We start from the raw sequence: 21,799 nt of genomic DNA, 5'->3' as shown, positions 1-21,799 counted from the left end.
CAATTGTTATGGGAGTAGAACACCTCATCTTTTTCCCATGGAGCACCTGGGGGTTACATCTCAACTTAAAATCCACTATGCCACCAACTAGCCACACCAAAGTCTTTACGGTGTTAACGAGCAAAGATCATCCCATACACATACGAAAGTTAGAGAAACAGGCAGACCAAGAGTTGAATCATTTCAGTGGGGCTGTTGGTGAAGACTGTGGCACAACCAAGGGCTGCCAGAAACAGGAGGAACACATCTATCTTGGATTAAGTAAAGCCGAACGATTTGCGGTAGTTACATAATCTGGTGTCAATTTGAGGCGTGAGAGGATGAAGAGAGACTAAAAGGAAGACCTTTGATGAGGTGGATAAGCACAGTGGCTGCCAACAATTGACTCACATAGCAACGATCATGAAGATGACACGAGACCTGGCCATCTTTTATTCTGTTACACATAAGGTTGTCATGAGGAGGCTTCAACTCAAAGGCAACTAGTAATAAGATTCCAAAAGAGAAATGTTAGAGTAGACACTAGCAAAGAGGGCTGTCCTGGAGCCTCAGAAAGATCAGGTGGCAGAGGTATATGTTCTGTCTCTCTTTCTCCAACAGTACCCCTGGGAATGGACCAGGAGTGATCCACCTAGAGTAGAGCTGGTAGCAGTTAACAGTGAAGACCCCCAATAAAACAGTGCGTCGAAAGGACTGGGGAATTATGCAAAGCATTCTGCAGGTAGAAGCTGAGGAAAGGGATGAAGCGGGGAAGGAACATGCCGCTCATTGCCTGTGAGGGCATATCCAATTTTTTGTGTCTGTTATTGCTACTCAATACCCTGTCAGCGAGGGATCAAAATAATCGTTGAAAAACAAGGAACACACCCCCAGGAAAACACTCTCGTCCAGATAAGATTGGTGAGCTTTTAGGATTCACATTGATTCCAGGCTTAATAAGTCTTTGAAGTGTAATTTGCTAAGTTTATCTGCAAGTAAATAAATCATAAGATCACATGTGGGGGAATTAGGTGATGAATTGAACGGGAAGTCGGAAGACTTGCTTTAATAAAAGCTATTAATAGTCTGGAACATTATGCCAAATCCTGAATGTCTTCAGACCCACAATCTGACATTTAAAAGGCTGGTAGCCAGTTACCTGTAATTCCTTATCAGTTGGCTTTGTTCACCTTCTTCCGAGAAGATGAAGGGCTCAGAATGCCAGCAATTTTGTCATGTTGGCATAGCTGGTCATATATTTCGCCACGATGCTCATTTTCCTGGAGCTACCTGCTTGGTGGCATAGGGGTTGCATGTCTATTTCACCGTGTTTTCCATCACGCGTGTATTATATGCACGTTTTAAAGCTCCGGTTTTGTGACATATTAGGTCAAGTCTGGTGATGAGGAATCATTCAGTTCAGCAGAGAAGAAAAATAGACACTGATTTTACTCATTTTCAAACTCAATTTGCAGGTTGACCCATAACATTTTCGTTTGGCTGCTGTTGCGTTTGTGATTGGACTCTGGTTAGCTAACATTGATGCTAGATTTTATGGATTTTATAGATTTTATGGAATGGTTGATGCAGTAAAATTGATGGAAAGCTACTGTCATGGGTTGACCTGTGTCTCCCAAAGAAGTACGTCGAAGCCCTACCCCTGCACCTGTGAATGTAACCTTATTTGAGAGAGTTGAGAGACTCGGAGCCATTCCTCTCTCAGAGCCCTGACAAAGTTTGACACTGCCAGTACCCTTGATTTGAACGCCCTCCTAACCTCCCAAACTGTGATAGAAGAAATCGCTGTCCATGACAGCCCTCCCGCTTTGTTGCATTTCGATGCCGAGACTCTGGGAGAGAAAGACAGCCCCTTGAAGGTGCAAAGGTGGGAAACACACGTGTTGCATGCAGAGGCTTTCGACAACGGGAGTTTCTGCTCGGTCCACCTATTGGAGGGGTGGGGGTGGCTAAGAGGCCACAGTGAGCCTTGGCCAAGGTTCTAGATCTAGAGGCCTTGTATTAGCAACAGCCAGTGTAGAGAGAAGTAACAGCCAGCGTAGAGGGAAGTTTGCTCCCTGAGTCCTGTGAGGTGGAAGCCAAGGCTATGGAAGGCATTGTGTGCGGTGGGACACAAAGGAGCGCATGCACAATTAGGCACCACAGTGTGTGGTTTTAGCCACACAACATCCGCTCTTTGTTTCCTCTCATTTCCCTGTAATTTAGCCTGATGGGAAGCATTTAAGAGACATTTCAGGGAGCAGTTAACTCCATGGCGTCCATCAATTTTAATTGGAATCATGTAGCTAAAACCCTGGTTGGTGCCTGGCAGCCAGAGGGTGTCTTTTAACTCAGGTATTTCTGGTTCTGCTTGGAGCTTCTCCAGAACAACGGATCCTGGCATCTGGCTGGCTCGGGAAGGCATGCCTCCTGGCAGTCTCAGAAAATGGTGAGCAGCCACCAAGAAGGGGCTCACCCATCTTCTTCTGAGGAAGGGGAGAGGAACGCAGGACAGCCGCCGTGTTCACCGTCGCCCTCAGAAGGTCTTTAAGCCGCTCAAGCATTCTGTCCCTGCAGCTCTGCAAAGCAATTACCCAGCCATCACTGTCCTGATTTGTAAAGAAATTGCCTTCCTCCGGAGAAGACAAAGAGGCGCGCAGCAGTGCTCCAGACTGTGAGCCCGAGCTCCTCCTCCTAACGAACAAGTCAGAGGCGTGCGGGAGAGCCTGGCTGACATCTCTGGAAATCGTGTCTGACTTGACTGCATTGATGAACCAATTCTAAAAACACATGCAGAGTGTGCCCTCAAGAACATTTTCAAATGCATCCAACTCTCTATGACTGGTGCCCAGTGGGTGTTTCCAGAGCGGTAGCTCATCTCAAGGCTGTGGATGCTGGCTGTTGTGTGTCCTTGATATGCTCTGCCCTGAAATAACGAGGCTGCGCAGTGAATGGCCCTCAAGCAGAGGCAGGAAACTGCCACACGGCGCTCCCCGTCGAAACCCGAGTCCTCATTTCCAAGCACGAGCTCCAGAGCACCACTGCCTAGAGATGCCACCTGTTCACTGGAAGCCACGAAGACTGGGGGTTTAGAAAACCTTTTAGGTCAGAAAGAGAAACTGGCAGGACCAAGCTGCAGAGTTCTAGAGACCATGCCGAGCCCCCCAAATGTGGCAACCCTCTTCTGGCTAATCAGATCAAGGGCTAGGAGGAAAAGAAATGAACACAATGTACGTTGGCCTCAACCAGGGTGTCTTCTCCTTAGTCACATAGTGAGAGGACGTCCTCTTGAAGGGCTAATTGCCGAGTGAAACAAGGCAACCAGGGAAGGACGCCTGTTGTATGACTGATCCTGCTTTTCAAAGAGACGAGTCGACATCACCGAGACAGCACTGTTCATGACGGTTATCACGGAGGGCACGGCGAAGAGAAGGAACACGCTACATTGTAGACACGTATTACTTCCCTGGGGGTGGAAAAATGGCACCAAATGCAAATATAGTGAGCACAGCATAACCAAAGGAGGGGCAAATACAGAGGGGTACCGGCATTTGGGTGTAGAGGTATGTACAGGTGGGCTAAAAGGTTCCGACAGCTAGAAGAATCTATCTCCTTGTGGTTAGGTGTGGGTAGTTTCTCCGCTCCGTGTACAGCAGAACAAAGCTGTGGAGTCCCGCGCCGTCTTCATAACCAGAGCTACGTGTAAGCCCCTTGTCACAGCTACCGTTTCAATCCTTCTCCTTGAGTATCTTCCTCTTTGTCAAGGACCTTCCATTTTACCAAGCACGATATCCTTCTCCAGGCGCTGGACTATCCAGAGTACCTGAGACAAAGTACTGCCACCCAGTGCAACACCCAACACCGCAATTCAAATGCATCAGTTCTTCTAGTCTTCCTTATTCATTATTCAGTGGTCACAAGCATATGAGGCAAGTGATGCCTGGGTCATCTATGTACGTGTAAATATACGGGTGCAGGTACACATAGCCATTGAAGGCACAAGTTAGGACACTGGCCAGGCACAATAACCAAAGACCACCCAAGATTCTGGTTTGAAAATCTAAGGACCACAGGCTGATAGAACACTCAGTAAGCTGACGTAACATAATTCACAAAAGTCATAATCTACATTGTAGTGAATTGAGTAGCATCTGTGGTCTTAAAAACTTGTGAGTGGCTATTCCAACTGTTCTCTGCTCACCAGAAGCAAAGAGCAAGTAACCAAACACCCAGAGAAGAAACAAGTCTCCATGATCCATGACTTCACCTACTCTGAGACCACAATAACTAGAGAGTGCCCAGCTAGCATGACTGACCGTTCTGAGAGGGTTCACACTAAGATGCTCCAAGATTGAATGGGAGGGAAATGGGGGAGCCGAACTCAAAGTCTTAAAATAAACATCTTAAAAGTCAGACAACTTGGAATAGTAGCGAACAGAGGACTTGTTGAGACTGTTGCCCAGAGACACTCTTTAAACCTAAGAACCAGGCCCAATAGTAGAGTGGAACCCAAAGAAAGGACATTGCCTATCAATCTGTGCCTTCCTTTGAACCCATTTCCATGAGACCAGGAGGTCAACCATTACTGAAAAGCAAAGATGAAAAGATAAGAAGGCAGGGAAAGAGTACTGGAGACAAAACAACTAGTTACAGACACTGTGACACTTTTATGAACATTGAACTAATGCTGCTGTGTCATTTGGACAGAAATTTCCAAACGGGAGCCTAGCTCAGTGTGTAAACTTTAACCAGAACTTCAATAAAATATTAAATTAAGCAAAACCAATGAAGTCAAGTCCTAGTACATACTACAACATGGATGAATCCTGACAACGTCACGCTGACCAAGATAAGTCCATCACAGCAGGACACACATTGTATGATCTCACTGCTATGAAAATGAATAACAGAAATCCAAGCCTATTTGTGGCTACCAGAAGTAGGAAGGAAGGCGAAAGGGAGCGTTTTTGCTGAGACATTGAGTTTATGTTCATGGTGGTGGGATGGTTGGCGAAAGGATAGTAAGAATGGAAGTACATCATCTGGATGCCAAGTCCATGTACAGGGCCTCGTTATGCCCTGAGCCATGTATCATGGCAGCCTTGCCTTGTAGAGTTCAACCAAACCGACTCATAGCGGGCCCGTAGGACGGCTCCCGGGATCTGGTGTAAATCTTTATGGAAGCAGACTGCTTCGTTTTTCATTCTCAGACTAACTGGTGAAAATAAAGCCGGGAAAGTTGCAGCGAGGCGTTCTTTTCCACCACGACGATGCACTGGCGCACTCTTGGAAGGCAAACCAGGGCCTTTCTGTGAGAATGTTACTGGGAAACCTTACCGCTTCCACCCTAGGACCCTGGTAGTGCCCCGTCAGACTTCTTCTTGTCCCTCCAACTCAGAGAACATAAAAGGGAACATGATCTGAGCTCCCCCAGGAAATCAAACCTGCTGTTTTAACTTTGTGTAAATTGGGGAGTGCAGAATTTTTTTCGCAGCGGAACGGGGGTTAAAGCGATGAAACACAGACCTAGGCGCAGGCTATGCGGAGAAACAGCTTCTTCACCTTTGGGCATTTTTGTTTACTAAATATATCTATGATTTTGACTTCCTTATTCAATGTCTGACTTTCACAGGCACATGAGGCAAATGAAAATAGCATGGTTGAGGTCAGGCGCACGTTCGTCTTCAAAAGGAACACTTGAGTTTCAGTACCCTGAAGACAGCTTGTGCAGCAGACTTACCTGGAGCAGCTCGTCCTTTGATCACTTGCCTGCTGCTTCTGTGAGCGTGGATCGTGGAGTCAAGCCAGACAGAATCCTTGCCAACCTCAACGTTTTCTCCATTGAGCCTCACGGTAGCTGGTAACCCAGTTGTGTGGGTTTGGGCCTTCTTTACAGAGAGTCATAATCCATACTGAAGGCTGTAATCCTTGATCGTCCTGAGCAAGTGCTTCAGGTCATCCTTATTTTCAGCAATTGTACCACAATGTGTCATCTGCATATCGCAGGTCATGAATACACCTTCCTCCACTCCCGATACCACATTCTTCTTCATACAGTCCATCGTACAGATGTAACGAGTATGTTGAAAGTTTACAACCCTGATGCACATCTTTACCAATTTCAAAACCACACGGAATCAACGTGTTTGAAGTGTGGCGCGGGTGAAGAGTAAGACAAGTACCATGTACGGCTAAAAGGACCAACAGGTCTGTCTTGGAAGGAGTCAGGCCAGAATGCTTCATAAGGGCAAGGATGGCAAGATGTTGTCTTATATACCTTGGACATGTCAGGAGAAGCCAGTCCCTGGAGAAGGACCTCACGGTCGGTAAAGTGGAGGGGCGGCAAATACAAGGAAGGCCCTCGAGGAGATGCGTTGACACGTGGCTGCAACGATGAGCTCGGGCCAAGGGACAGTTGTGAGGATGGCGCCGGACCAGGCAGTGTTTCCTGCCACGGGGCATGTGGTCACTGTAAGGCAGATCTGACTTGATGACACCTAACAGTAACAAGAAGGTTTTGTGATGATGCTTCTTTGCTTAAATTCAGAATTTAAATACAAAGCCAATGGTGATCGATCATGAAGGCTCAAGGAGCCAAGGGAGTGCGAAGAATCCCAAACCAAACCCATTACGGCCTTCAGTGCTATTCCATTCCAATTCATGGTGATCCAGTAGGACAGAGTAAGACGGCCCTGTAGGATTTCCATGGCTGAAACTTTTATGGAAGCAGACTGGCACATCTTTCTTCCTTCCAGTTCCCGAAGGATTGGAATTATTGCAGCCATGTGTTTTAGCCATTGTACCAATGAAAGGTAGAAAATGAAATTAGAAGTGAATTGGTTCCTGTGTTGGGCAGGGTTCTCTATAGCAATAAAACCAGAACACTTTTTTTGGGGGGGTGGGGGGAAACGGGGAATATATATGTTTATATTTATATATTTATATAGTGAGAAAGAATACAGCAGCCAATTAGTCCACACAACAGTACAGAGGGGTCAGTTCAATTCACTTTCATGGATCAGTTAATATACTGGAGGTCTTTCAACTCACAGGGTCTGTTGATGCAAGGTCAAGTAAGCACACAACAGAGTCTGCCCTCGGGCAAGACATGCAGGGTGGGGCAGCTACATCCAGAAGATGCGAAGTTGAGATGTAGCAGAGGCCAGTAGCACAGGAGTGTGAAGCGATCCCCTTGGATCCTCAAGAAGCTTGTCGAAGCAGGACTCAATAGAACTTCAAGCTCTAGCAATGCAAGGTGACAAGATCCACAGGTTGGCTTGGCCCACAGTAGCGCAGCACACAGCTGAGGAAAACAATGATCTCAGGTAGCAGAGTGCTGGTCCAATCACCAGGGAGAAAGAGAGAAGGGGGCCGGCCTTGGAAAGCCATTTATCTCATTGCTCTCCAAACAAGCTGAAACCTGATTAAACACCACCCATATGTTCCTATGGAAGCCTAGTTGGCACAATAAAGCTATCACAGTTCCTGGGATCGCACTCCTAAGTTTTCTCTCTGATTTGATCTCCTACCCAATGCAGAACTGGGTGGCTTGTGTAAAATATTATAGTTGTTCCCTTGAACCTACCAGGTAAATCACTCGGGACTCTGAGAGTCAAATTTGTTTGAAATAAGCACAGTGAATAAGGGAGGCCCTATGATATCAGCCAGCACAGTAGATACAGGAAATAAAGCTGCCTAAGTAGTTACACTTGGACAAAAGAGACTAGCCTGTTTAATTAGAAGATGTAAAAATAAATGGTGTATTATTTTATCCACTAAGGGAAGAAAAACTCTTTTAGAATCCACATGAAGTGGACACTTCCAATGTCAACATTATTATAGTCTTGAATGATACATCAGTTGATATATCATTCAAGATTATAATGATGGTTTCTAAAGAGAAGATATGATACAAATCTCTGTGCTTTTTACCAATTCTTTTCAAAAGTGTATTCCAGAATGTTATGGTGCAAATGTCGAACTAGACATGGAAAACACCTCCCTCAAGATGGGCAAGAGATGCGTTAAATGCAATGAAGGGCATACATTGGATATCAGCTCATCACGGACATGCTCATTTAGGATTGGGATTGAAAGTAACTGCTCTGTGATTCATACAGGTCACTGTATTTTTTCAAAACTTGTTTTCATAATTGGAGCTTGCAGTTAAATTTCACTGTAATGTGTTCCTAAATATGTGGAGACTGAACTCTGAGCTTTGGTAGATCCGTGATGCTTTAAAGCTTTGTGACCTGCTGTTAATGTGTTAAAATGGTTTTAATCACAACTGACATTGTTTTCCCTCAACCTAGTCATCAAAACTCAAAAGAAGAGAGAAAGAGAGAGAGAGCTAAAAATTATGATTGGAAGTGGAGATCTTGTATTTAGGGGAAAGACCAAGGAAAATGAAGCTCTGGACTCTCATCTAAAGTAAATACTAAATTCATGCTTAAGATGTATATCTGCTCACTCAAGAGACGGTGATTAAAAATGTGAACCTGGCCCCAAAGTCCTGTAGGACACTAATCACCAAAGACCAAATGGAAACACACTGCCCTGGGGTCCGTTCCACCTCACTGCGCCCCTAGAAGACAGAGTAGAACTGTCCCTCGGGACTTTGAGGCTGTCAGTCTCTACAGGAGCAGACGACCTCATCTTGCCCCCACTAGGGCTCCTTTAGAATACTGGTGGGCATTGACAAAGAGATATGGACGTATGTCAGTCTGCTTGTAAATGCTTTACATGCATTGACCCTTGTTATACCTGCAGATACTCTGATAACTCCTTGTCCCCTAGCACCGGAGTGTGTGCACCTGTGTGTGCTCAAATGCATGTGTAAGTGCATGTATGTGCATGTGTGTGTGTAGTCACTTTGCTTCACCACTGAAACCTCACCCGATACCTCTCTCTCACCTCTCAATATCCTGGTAGCACAGTGATTACTCCTTGGGTTACTAACTACAGGCTCAGCCATTCCAAGGCACCAGCCACTCCACGGGAGGAAAGACGGGTTTCTAGGCCCATAAAAAGGGCCAGGCTCAGAAACTCACAGGGGCAGTTCTACCCTGTCCTATAGGATTGCTAAGACTCAGCATCCACTCAAGGGCAGTGAGTTTGGCTTTTTGGTCTTAGACATTTGAAGATGTTGTTGTTGTTAAAGTGCCATCGAGTAGATTTTGACTCATAGCGACCTTGTGTGCAAGACAACAAAACACCACGCACCGCCCTGCGCCATCCTCACAATTGTTCTTATACCTGAGCCCACAGTAGCAAGGGGCCTTCCTCTCTTTAGGTACCCATCTACTCTACCAAGCATGTTGTCCTTCTCCAGGGAGCAGTCTCTCCTGACAACATGTCCAAAGTATATAAGACCAAGTCTCTCCATCTTTGCCTCTAAAACCATCACTTCAAAACAATCTAGAACAGAAAATAGAATAAGGAAAAACAAAGCTAAGATGAATTTCAAACACTTACAGTGTCCAAAATGTCCATAGCTTTTATGCCCTCCTGGTGAGTTGGCGCCAGACACTGTTCCTCATGAATCTGTGGTTGATGGATATGTCTGGTTTGTGAATCAGGAAGCAGCCTACCCCCATCATAAAGACACACAGAGAAAAATAGACCTACCATCAACCAGGGCATGGTGTGAAGGGTATTTCTGACCATAATGTACATGAACTATACACTGTTTTTAAAAATCATTTTATTGGGGACTCATACAGCTCATTTCACAATACATACATGCATCCATTGTGGCAAACAAATTTGTGCATTTGTTGCCATCACCATTTTCAAAACATTTTCTTCCTTCTTGAGCTCTGGGTATCAGCTCCTTGTTTTTTCCCCCGCCCTCATTTCCTCCTAAACTCTTGATAATTTACAAATTATTATTTTTCCATGTCTTACATTGATCGATGTCTCCATTCACCCACTTTTCTGTTGCCCATCCCCCAGGGAGGGGGTTATATATAGATCATTGTGATCAGTTCTCCTCCCCGCCACCTTACCCTTACCCTCCTGGTATCGCCACTCTTGTTATTGGCCCTGAAGTGCTTATCTGTCCTGGAATCCCTGTGTTTCCAGCTCTTATTTGTACCCATGTACATGCTCTCATCCAGCCGATTTCTAAGGTAGAATTGGGATCATGATAGTTGGGCTGGGGGGAGGGGAGCATTAAAGAACTAGAGGAAAGTTGTATATTTTATCACTGCTATACTTCACCTGACTGGCTTGTCTCTTCCTTGTGACCCTTCTGTAAGAAGATGTCCAATTGCCTACAGATGGACTTTGGGTCTCCACTCTGCACTCCCCCTCATTCACTTTGATATGATTTTTTTGTTCTGGGTCTTTGATGATTGATACCTGATTCCATCAGCACCTCATGATCACACAGACTGGTGTACTTCTTCCATGTGGACTTTGTTGCTTTGCAGCTAGATGGCCACTTGTTTGTCCTCAAGCCCTTAAGACTCCAAATGGTATATCTTTTGGTAGCCATGCTCCATCAGCTTTCTTCACCACATTTGCTTATGCACCCACTTTGTCTTCAGCGATCGTGTTGGGAATGTGAGCATCATGGTATGCCAGTTTAATTGAACAAAGTGTTCTTGCCTTGAGGGAGTACTTGAGTAGAGGGCCAATGTCCACCTGCTACCTTGATACTTAACATATAAATATAGTACATAGATCTATTTCCCTATCGTTATATACAAATATATTTACATATGTACATGCCTATATTTTGACCTCTATAAATGTCCTTTGCCAGCCAGTTCTTTCCTCTATTTCCTTTTACTTGCCTCTTGTCCCACTATCATGTTAGGCCTTCATTTGGGTTTCAGTAATTCCTCTTGGTTACATTGCCTTTGATCAAGCCCTACCAGGCCTCCTATGCCCTCATCGACTTTAGATCACTTGTTGTTCCCTTTTCCCTGGGTTTGTTAACACCCACTTCTAACACACACACACACACAACCCTGCCTCTTCCTCTCCCATGTACCCCAGGAACTATAGGTCCCATTGTTTTCTCCCCTGCATTGTTTATCCCACCTATCTTATCTAGAGAGACATGCAGAGACAATAATAAGCACAAAAATAAAGCAGAGCAAAACAAGACAACAAAATTAAACAAACAATAACAACAAAAAAACAAAGACAGAAAAAGAAAAGCCTATATATAGTTCCAAGCTGTTTGTTGACCTTTAGGCATGTTTTCTGGTCGAATCTGATGAGGTACCATACCCTGGCCCCAAAGTCTGTTTTTTGGTTTCCCAAGGGACTTCATTGCTTTGCTCCCCTTACCGCTCTGTTGCACACCCTTAATGTTTCTCCCCAGTGTGGTGGGTTCAGGTTGCGCATAATTTCCACACTGGGCCTCCAGTGTTGTCCCTCTTAGTGCTATGGGTCAGTGAGGGACATCTTGTCTCATAGTGGGGCCAGCCATATGGTCCTCTCTGCATTGGGTGCTCTGAGCAGGAATATCATCCTCGGGGTTTGGTGGGCCAGGTTGTGTTCCACTCTCTCTCCTTCCCTCTTCATTTGTTCCTGTGTGCTCTGATCAGATGTTCCCCTCTCCCTGAGCTGTAGCTTCAGTGCTGTCCTCTGACGTACATTCTTCTGGCCAGGGGAGGAAGAGGGTAGGACCCATGTAGTGGGAATTAGGGCCAGCCACGCAGACCTATACACTCTTTAAAGTCAACCCCCCTCAAGACTCCACTGAGAGTCTCATCAAAGGCAGAGTCTCAGTTGTCGAAACATCTCATGTTGCCACCCCACATCCTTTGAGCAATGATGTCGACCAGGGATTTGTGACAAACCTTCAGAGCTCAGCTTAGTAAAAATCACATCAGGAGCAATGGACCACAATTGCTCTTGGACCAAAGCCGGCCCTCTAAGTCTAGTGACGCCTCAGATGTCTTCCCTCCTTCCCTGGCAGAAAGTTGCTGCCCCTTCTCCCCCAAGACCCTGGTGGAAAGGAAGGTTGGCCACCCAATGTGGAAATTGTAAGACTTCACGTGAAAGTGCTGCTAGTGTTTACCCAGTTTTATTACCTGAGGAACTGGGGGAATTTTGTTTATTTTTCAAAAGCAGAAAGATCCATAAATGTCAACAATGCTCATTTGAATTGCATAACCTTTCTCAGTGTGGCATCGAAAGGCCAACAGAGGCTTTTTAAACATGGTCTAAAGAACTTGTGAGATACCAAAGCAAAACAGAAAAGATTTTGTTTTAATTTATAAGAACACTGTCCACCCGTCTTTCTCTCTCTTCTTCCCTGGCTCTCCCCTCGCTCCCAGACTTGGGATTGTTCCACTCCCTCTACTTTCTACCTCTTTGGCTTCAGACAACCTCTCCCAGCCTCGACTCTCTCACCTGTAAAATTGAATGAAGGACGACAGCAAGGGAGCAGTGTAGGGATGTTGTGACATCACAATGGGAATCCAAAGGGGCTGCAAAGTTGCCCTGGTCCCTGCAGTCTCTCTACTGGGTATGTTGTTGTTTACAGAGTTCATTGCAACCCAGTGTACACCAAAGAGAACAAAACCCTGCCCAGACCATCCTCACAATGATTCCTATATTTGAGCCCTTTGTTGCTGCCACTGTATCAGTCCATCTTGTCAAGGGTCTTCCTCTATTTTGCTGCCCCTCCACTTTTACCAACCATGAGGTCCTTTTCCAAGGACTGGACTTCCCTGACGGCATGTCCAAAGGAAGGGGGACAAATGTTGCCACCCATGCTTCTAAGGGGCATTCTGCCTATACTTCTTCCGAGACAGGTTTGCGTGTCCTCTGGCAATCCACAATACCTTTAATATTCCTCACCATACCACATTTCAAAGAAGTTCCTGGGCATATATACCCCAAAGAAATATAGAATAAAACATGAACCAACGATGTACAACCGTGTTTATAATAGCGCTTTCTACAGTAGCAACGAAGAAAAGAACCAAAAAGCCTGTCTGTGGAGGAATGGATACATCAACTCTGGTACATGCATCCGATGAAATATTATACATCTCTGAAACACAGTAATAAAATTGGAAAATACCCCATGACATGGAAGAATTTGGAAGCCATAAATATTCACTAAAGTTAGCCAATCTCATAAAGACAAATACTCATTGATACCCTCATTATAACAGGCGAAAACCTAAGAAAATGTGTTTTTACACACAGAGTCGCAGGGTTTGAAGTCTGCAGTGAGGCTATAAGGGGAAGGGGCAGGAAGGGAAAGGGGGGGTGCATGGAGAACCACACGCACAGTGTGGGGGCAGCTTGACTGGGCTTCTGTCACAATTCTGATCAGCTGGGCCGGGGAACTCTGTTGTGTGTGTCGCTCCGCGTGTGCGGTGCTCCGCAAAATAAAGGAGGGGGCAGAGACTGGAAGAGAAATTAACAAAGAGAGAGAGCTCACAGCTTTGCGAGCCCTACAGTTTTCTTCCCGTCACATGGAAACACGGGCCTCAGCGTCCATGAAAGGCAGAACAGTGACATCGAAACTGACGTCAGTGCTTTCCAAGCACATGGGCTCGTTTCCAGTAAACAAAAAATATTTGTGGGAAGAAATGGAATTACAAAATAGAGTGGAATTTTTTTCCACCTACTTTCTGAAGCCCCTTCATACGTATGCCATTCTGTTGTGGTGATCGCTAGTTTATTCCAACCAACATGGCCTACCAGGCTGAATCCAGCATCCTCAATGAATAGGGAGGGCCCTGCCAGGTGTCTGTGGCTCTGGTGGCCCAGTGCTTGGCGACTCACCCAAAGGTTGTCGATTTGAACCTACTGGCTGCGCCGTGGGAGAAAGATGTGGTGGCCCACGTGTGTCAGTACTGGACAGAGCTTGGGACACTCTGCCTAAGGGACTCCAGTCCTCTAGCTTGTCTTCTGGAGTATGGATCCTTATCATTTTGTGCGGCGATGTATGTATGCCTTGTATTAGAGCCCCTGAGTTTGCTACTATTTCTTCATAGATAATCCTTAGAGTTCTAGGCTGTATATTTCGGCCTTTAATCCATCTTGAGTTTCTTTTTTTGTCCATGGTTTTTGGCAGGGGTCCTGTTTCACTAGGTAGGCAAATCTCAGATCTCTCAACTAACTCGGTGAGTTGGAAACTTCTCTCTTTGAAAAACGGTTCCAACTTCTCCAAGAAGCGCAGTCCTTTGAATCAGAAAGCTTCTGATCCTCCAGTCGATTGTAAATAAGGAGATCCTCAAAGCTCTGGGATGACCTCCCAACCTTGTCAGACACAGGACACAGCAACCACGCTGTGTTGCTCTCCCTCCAGTGAAGGTGAGAGCTGGAGTCTGGACAGGGAGTACCCCGGAGCTCGGCATGCCCCTCGGGAGATACAGAGGATGCAGGCTTCCTATCAACAAGAGAGTAATGGTCAATCACAAGTCTCAGACAGACCAGGAGCTCAACTCCTGTGAAGAGCTGCAGTCTCAGGAACCCACACGGGCAGTTCTGCCCTGTCCTGCACGGTTACCATGAGTCCCACTTGACTCAATGGCAGTGAGTTTGGTGTTTAGGATGGTTTTGTTTGTTTTTTAACCACAGGTATTTGCTGGAGCCACCCACCTGCCCTCCAGCTCTTTTTGGGAGGCAGTGTTGTAAGCCATCCATATGTGGTGGCAACTCTGTTCTCATTCAGGATTCTGTCAGCTCTGTTCCCTGTGGCTCATGGCTTCTAGGGGGTCTTTGTCAAAACCCGCCTATGCCTTAGCACTGGGCGCTTGAGACACCTTCAGGAACAAACAGACGAGTGTGTTTGTCCTGAAGATGTTGGAGGGGCCTGGGGCCAGGCTCTGATGGTGATGGTCGCTGACTGCTGATGTGCCCTTTTGCTTTGCAGGAATGTGAGTTCAGCCGGAGAGGAGGCCCGCCGGAGGATGCGGGAGTGTGACGGACTCACAGACGCACTGTTATACGTGATCCAGTCTGCTCTGGGGAGCAGCGAGATCGACAGCAAGGTTCGTGACTGCATTTGTCTGGAGAGAGGATGCTACAGCATCTGGGTGCCCAGCGGATGAGCTAGCCTGGGTACCAGCGAGGCAGAGCTCGTGTGGGACTTAATACCCAGGGGTTTCTAAGAGCTCTGGGGAGAATGGGATTACAAAATGATTGGCATTTCCGGGAGGCGCCCCTGGTGCTTTCCTTTTATGCCAGGTTCGTTGGCATGCATCCCATCCATGCCAGCAGGACTGCTCATCACAGCCCAGCATTAGCGAGGTGGTGCTCCATCTTCTCCTTTGTAGTGAGTCATCCTTCATCTGGCGGTGTTAAAGCCACAGATGTTTCCGAGGCAGGGCAGAAACATCGGCATACCATGTTCCCCTCCGGTCTCGAGTTTGTATGTTACAGAATCCACTTCCCAAAGGAAGAGAGATGTTCATACTACCTGAGATTGCAGCGAGCCAATAGGCTTCTAAGTCAGTGTCTTTCTTTCTTTCTTTCTTTCTTTCTTTCTTTCTTTCTTTCCTCCCTTCCTTCCATCTTTCTTTCTTTCTTTCTACCACCAGTTAATTGGATCAACTGCCATGTCAGAAGGCTGGCACCGCCTAAGTGAGGCTGTGAACATCAAGTGTTCCATCTGTCTGTCCTTCCAGGCGGGAGTGCACAGCCCACAGAGGACCCACAGAGGGCTGCTTTTCCAGTGTCTGAGCTGGGCTGTTTGATTCCTTGTCTGTCTCTTAAATCTGCCCTGACTATCAACGTGCCAACCCTCATTTCCTAATGTCCTGTTATAAATGCAGACGTTGCCGATTTGTTCAAAGCCCTCTGTGTGATTCTTCAGCGCAGACTTCCCCAAGAGTGGCACTGTTGACATTTGGGGCCTAAGAGTGTTCATTGCAGGACGCTGCCCCGTGCATTGTAGGATGCTTAGCTACAACCCGGGCCTCTTCCTACTAGATGCCAGGGGCATCCCCTCCCCAGCCATGCCCATCAAAAATGCCCTCATTGCCACGTGTCCTCTGAGGAGCAAAACTGGCTCTGATGGAGAAGCACTGCTGTAATCCCATGGTCTCCAACTCTGCATCGAAAATAATGGTAGGATGGCCAATGCTTACCTGTACCCGCCCCATCTCAGCCCTTGGGAATCTGAGTGTCAAACTCAGGCTCAGCAGTTGGCTTGATGCGCTTCTCAGATTAAGAATCCTGACTTAGAAGATGTGACTGTGGCACGCACTTCCCTAATGAGGACTGCGATAGAGGAGTCCATTCGTAAAGTCAGAGAGAGAACATGTAGGGGGGATTCCGTCCATGCCCTTACTCGTTGGCTGTGGGGATGGACATGCACTGCACTTGTCTACCCTGAGGACACATTCGAGGTCCTGGGAGACTTAGAGAAGTGCCGAAGTTACAGTCCTACCAACCGCCAAGACGGATTCCACCCACATATCACAGGCCCATACGGCAACCGGCCTTGGAGCACCAGTGTATTCCAATTACTGTCATTATCTTATCACTACCACTCAGTCAAGGCTGGGCCCATTTATTTGCTACTTATTATCACTTCCAGAGACCAGCTATCATGGAACAGTGAGGAAGCATTCCTCATTTATCAGTGAATTTCTTGGTTACTGTAGATATTTTCATATCACTGACAGGAAAATTAAATTCCGATGAAAGTGTCCAGCCGAGATGTCTAGAGTATTTATAGAAGTCTGTTAGTGGGTTAGACACATAATTTAAAAGAGAACTATGTAAGCAGAAGCATAGAAGCCAGAGTGCTGAGGATCTTAGTATTCTGAGATTGTCATGCAGATGGAGGCACTTGCTAAGTCTTCCGAGTCTCTTGCTAAGATGGTGTCCTGGATTGAATTGTGCTCCCCCCACCCCCCCTTCACCAATTAAATGTCATTTCGACTAGGCCATAGTTCGCAGATCCATTGGTGAGCTTCGGTAATTACCCTAGGTGTTCTAAGTCTTCGGATCTATGATATTAGTGAAGGAGAATTAATGGCAAATAGGTTGATGAGGCAAGATACAGCCTACAGTATTTGCTTTTTTCTTGGGTCAATCTCTTTTGTGATAGTAAAGAGATTACACCAGGTAGCAGAGACAAGAGGGGCTTGCTACCTCCAAGAAAGAAGAGCTGGTAACAAGACCCGGGATTTCCAAGCTAGACACTCCTAGAACCAAAGGTAGATTGAAGTCAAGGACCTTCTCCCAGAGCTGACAGAGTGAAACCTTCCATATAGCTGGCTCCCTGCCTTCACACATCCAGCCTCCCAAACTGTGAGAGAATACTTTTCCATACTGATTAAAGGCATCCACCGTGGTATTTCTGTTACAGTCATACTAGATAACTTAGACAGATGGATACACAAAGAGTTTTAGTCTGCGCTGGGCCTTGCAGAAGACAATCAAATATGAGTTGACAGTCTTCCCATTTGCTGAGAGCTCATACCGCCCAGAATGGTGTTCTCTTCCATCTTCAGACAAAGAGGTCCAGGACTAAACAGACAGCCAGGCTCCAGGCACTCAGAGGAGACCTGGGGGGGGTGTGGGGGGCCATCTCTTTTGATGTTCATGTTTTCTCCCAAAGAACAACTGGAAGATACTGGGATGCCTTAGGGTTGGAGAGCTCCCTGGATGCTGTGAACAGTGAACACGCTCAGCTGCTGATCAACAGGGTAGAGAGCCAAGTCTGCTCAGAGGCACCTCACATGCCTAGAGACCTGCTTTTCAAAACCAGCTACTGAAATTAACCACAGTCCTACTCTGGACAAGCATGGGCTCACCCTATGGGAGCCAGCACAGGGTTCCTGGATATTCAGGGCGGGCAGTAGTACATAGAAAACCCAGCTATTCCCTGTAGAGTTGAAAGAACACCGAGGGTGGAGTCAGGTTAGCACTGGTCATAGGTCCATACACCTGTGGCCTCAACTCAGTGACAGGGAGGGTAATGATAGGGCAATGCCAAGGCGCTCCCAAGGATCCAGTGTGACAAATTGCTCAGTGCTTCAGTGGCCAGAATGTGCTATTGAGTTTTACTATATTATTACAGTGCTGCCCTTTCCCACTCAACCCTCTGCCCGGCCACTGCTGAGCTTTCCACGATGACAGGCTGGGCACAGAAAATGAGTGCACATTCTCTTGAAGGCCAGTGAAGTGGATGAATCAAAGAGCCCCGATTCTGTGGAAGCCCTCCCTGCTTCCCGTAATTGGGGCAGTTTGTTGAATGGCGACCACAGGGCAGAGGGCTCCACAGACGGCTTCCCAATTAGCCCTTCCTAATAGAAAGTAAGGAGTCAGAATGACCCTGCTGACCACGAGGAACCGAGAGAAGCACCGTTGACAGGAAGGAATGTCACAAAGCGACAGCTGCCCTCGCCTTCTGCTGGCGTCCCAAGGAAGGCTGGAGGCATCTTTTGTCTTGCCTTCCCCCTCCCTCAAGCCCAGTAGAGAAGAGCCCCAACTTGGTAGTCTTCCCAAACCAAGACCAGCTGCAAAGGTCCAGGCAGCTTAATGAGAGGGGACAGGTAAAATCCTGTGCCTCCCCCAACCAACTTCTCTCCAGCCTCCTCTTTCTCCTCCTTCCCGGGCCCCACTTCCTCGCCCTCTCCCCCGATCAGTCTCCACAAGTAGATGATGAAGCACTTCAGTGGAAACTCCAAACACATTCTCTAGCTGTCCTTTGTTAAGAGATGAACAGCTGGGTAAGAAGGAACTTTTTCTTCCTGCTCCCAAGGCTTTGATGTATGAAAAATCCATTTGAGCCTATTTCAGCGTCGGTCTGACTCATGTCATAACCGTTTCCTCGCTTCCATGCTTCAATCACCCTGTATTTTCCCGCTTTTCTGATACTTGAAGGGGACGATCAGGTTGACTTAAAGCTAAGGGATTGGCAGCCCAGGAAACCTTGAGGATCTAACAGAGGTCTAGGATGGAGAAGATTCCAGAAATGTGTCCTGAGAGCAGGCTTTCCTCACTGCTTTGCAAACTCCCAGTCATCAAGTCAAGGAATTTCACTTCCTGTTACTCGATTCCAGTTCTAGGAGGGAGCATGACTGAGCTTTGATCCCTGATGCCTAGCTTCCGATCCAGGCCTTGCCTTCAGCCCTGTGGCTCCAGTCCCTGCCCAGCGCATCCGAGCAGGTGTACAGCCTCGAACCCGTTGTTTGGGATTTGATAGCCTCCCGGGGTTACTAAAGGTAGAGGCCTACCTGCCCCCACCCCCTCCAAAAGATTAGGATTCCATCCACATAGCATCGGCCCCTATACAATGACCTTTGTGTACCAGTGAATTCCAATTACAGACACTGGCATCATCCCATCACTGCCAATCAGGAACGTTTGCATCCATCCAACTGCTATTTACTAGCAATTTCAAAGGAGCCCTGGTGGCCCAGCGGGTTACAAGTTTGACCGAAGACCACAAGGTCAGCAGTTTGACTCCACCAGCTGCTCTCGAGAAGAAAGGTGGGGTTGTCTGCTCTCCTAAAGAGGTACAGCCTCAAAAGCCCCCAGCGGCATGTCTCTTCTCTCTACCCGATAGGGCCCCCATGAGCCAGAACTGACTTGGGGCAGTTAGTTTGGCTGTTTTTCTCCCTCTAGAAATGGGCACCAGCCTACCTGACTGCCACATAGTTCGTGCCTACGAAAAAGAAAAAAAAAAAGTCGAGGTATGATTTTTAAAGTAAAAGGTTTTTTAAAATTGCCAGCAAGTGGATAGTTATACTTGAACTCCACCATCTGAGCTGGCATCCAAGCACTTGAGTGTTTGTGCCACCAAGGGACCTCAAACTCTCAGGTCTTCCATCATTATTTGGCCTGCTTATGTAAAATTGTTGTTGTTTGGTTGTTTTTTGTTTTTCCCATGGTCCGCGGACTAGAACAAACATTACAAAGTTGGTTTCGCTCCTAAGCTGAGCGTTAGCATGTTTTTCAGTGAAGAGTCTGCTAGTAGCCACTGTCGACCAGAGACCCTCTGTCCTGTGCGTTCAGCTCTGCCCGCGGGGAAGCAGCCATAGGGCTATGTTCCAGTAAACTTGATCAATAAACACAGATGATGCTGTATTTCACCACGGGCCAGATTGTGCTCACCCCTCTCTGGAACTGGTCATTTCCAGAATCCCCAGCTTTAGTTCTGATAGGGCTGTCAATTTTTAAGCACCTATTAGGTAAGGACTTCAAAAAATTCATGGGAAACTGGAATGAAAAGAAATTGGAATTTTTCCACCCACTTTTTGAAGCCTTCCGATGTTGGGCACTCACCTGAGACCTAAATCTTGGTGTCCTTTAATCCCCAAGGTGGCCCTGTGAGACTGATACTGTTATCACTGCCCCGAGTTCTCCAGTGGGGATGCAGAAACACAGTGCACCTCTCTGTGCCTCAGTATCCTCCTCTGTCAAGTGGAGGAGATCATAATATTGCTTACATTTTAAGGATGTTGGAACGGTTGAGAGATAGATTGGAACCAGCAGCCCACCAAACAGCCCACTCCAACCTGAGTAGCCTCATTTGGGTCACATGCTGGAGACCCCCACGACACTGCCCCTCCCAATGTGGGAGACCCTTATACCCTGGTTTCTGTGCACCAGGTGCTCTCCTCACCTGTGGCAGACCAGAGCGTGAGAAAAGGGCTCACCCAATTATAAGTGCTGTCACATCCCTAATCTGTGAGTCAGGCAACAGGTTGGAGGCATTGCTGGCTCGAGGAGATGCAAGAGCTGATGAATCCCAAACATGCAGGTCAGGAGGTGGGAAGAGTGCAGGGTAGAGAGAGGGAGGGACGTTGGGGTCTTGAAAGAATATCCATTTATATACTAGGGGCAGGCCACACCCCCAAGGAAACGTCCCTTTCAATGGATGGATCAGAACACAAAATGGAAAGTGATTACATCATGTCTAACACACCGCTGAGAATCACGGGCTTGCCAAGTTGATACATATCGCCTACCATCCCAGTGCCCTTCTCGCTTTGTAGAGTTCTGTCACTGACTCTCCTGCCTCCCCGTCCCACTTAGAAGGACCCTGTGACTGCTTTCCCTGGGCCCTCCTGAGAGCCTAGACTCGTCTCCTCATCTCTCAGCCTTCCTGCCATGTCGTCCATCTGCCACCTGAACCCCTTGACCCTGCAGCATCAGGTGCTCACAGTCCTGGGGCCACTTACAACCCTTTGGGGGGGGGGTAAATCATGCTGTTTACCGCACAGCTGTGTGTGATTAGCTCACCTGATCCTCACCACGTCCCTAACTGTAGCTGCTGCTAGATCACCCCATTCTGTAGAGAAGAAAACGGAGTCCTAGAGAGGCTAAGAGTGTTAGCCTACGTACCACAGCCATGAGTCCCAAACTCAGGGGGTCTGCGTGTGCCCCTCCCTGCTGTCACCTCCTGCGCTTCTAGAAGAGGTGGCACAGGCATCTCCCACCATGAAACAGCCACAGTGAGGGACTCGGTGCCCATAGCACCCAGCTTCCCCCTGCTCAGATTTCCTCCCAGAGGTGGCCCTTACCCTATTCTGAACTGGGTTTATCCCTCCTCTCCATGGGCCTGAGCTCAACATCCTGAGCAGGGCTTGTCTGTAAGTGGAGGGACATTCATGCCATCTGGTCGTTACGTGTTGCTCCCCACTGACCGGTGCGACCAGTACATGGCACTCAACAGTGGTAGATGTTCCTGAACTCGCTCTTGTTGATCAGTTTCTCTTTGGCAGTGAGAGATCTCAGATCTTTCCAAGCTTCTCTTAAGTTCTTTCCACTTTGGGGGTGGGGGGAGCCTTAAAACTCAGTAGTGAATCTAAAGAGGAGTGCGTGTACACTAGCATGTATGCATGCCCGTGCATGTGATCACACATGCACTGTGTTTGTGTGC

General features: G+C 47.2%; 1 protein-coding gene across 2 annotated transcripts in view; it reads left to right on the top strand.

The window, feature by feature from the left end:
- The window catches only part of CTNND2 (catenin delta 2), a 473,556-nt gene that overhangs the window by 311,441 nt on the left and 140,316 nt on the right, over window positions 1–21,799 (top strand). For both annotated transcript variants that reach the window (XM_075542985.1, XM_075542984.1), the window contains exon 8: window positions 14,831–14,948. In XM_075542985.1, the coding sequence (XP_075399100.1) occupies window positions 14,831–14,948 (118 nt within the window). The remainder of the gene's footprint in view (window positions 1–14,830; window positions 14,949–21,799) is intronic.

This window comes from Tenrec ecaudatus, chromosome 2 (assembly GCF_050624435.1).
Source record: "Tenrec ecaudatus isolate mTenEca1 chromosome 2, mTenEca1.hap1, whole genome shotgun sequence".
NCBI classification, from domain to species: domain Eukaryota; kingdom Metazoa; phylum Chordata; class Mammalia; order Afrosoricida; family Tenrecidae; genus Tenrec; species Tenrec ecaudatus.
The sequence above is the reverse complement of the archived record's forward strand: the minus strand, read 5'-3'. Positions and strand labels throughout refer to the sequence as shown.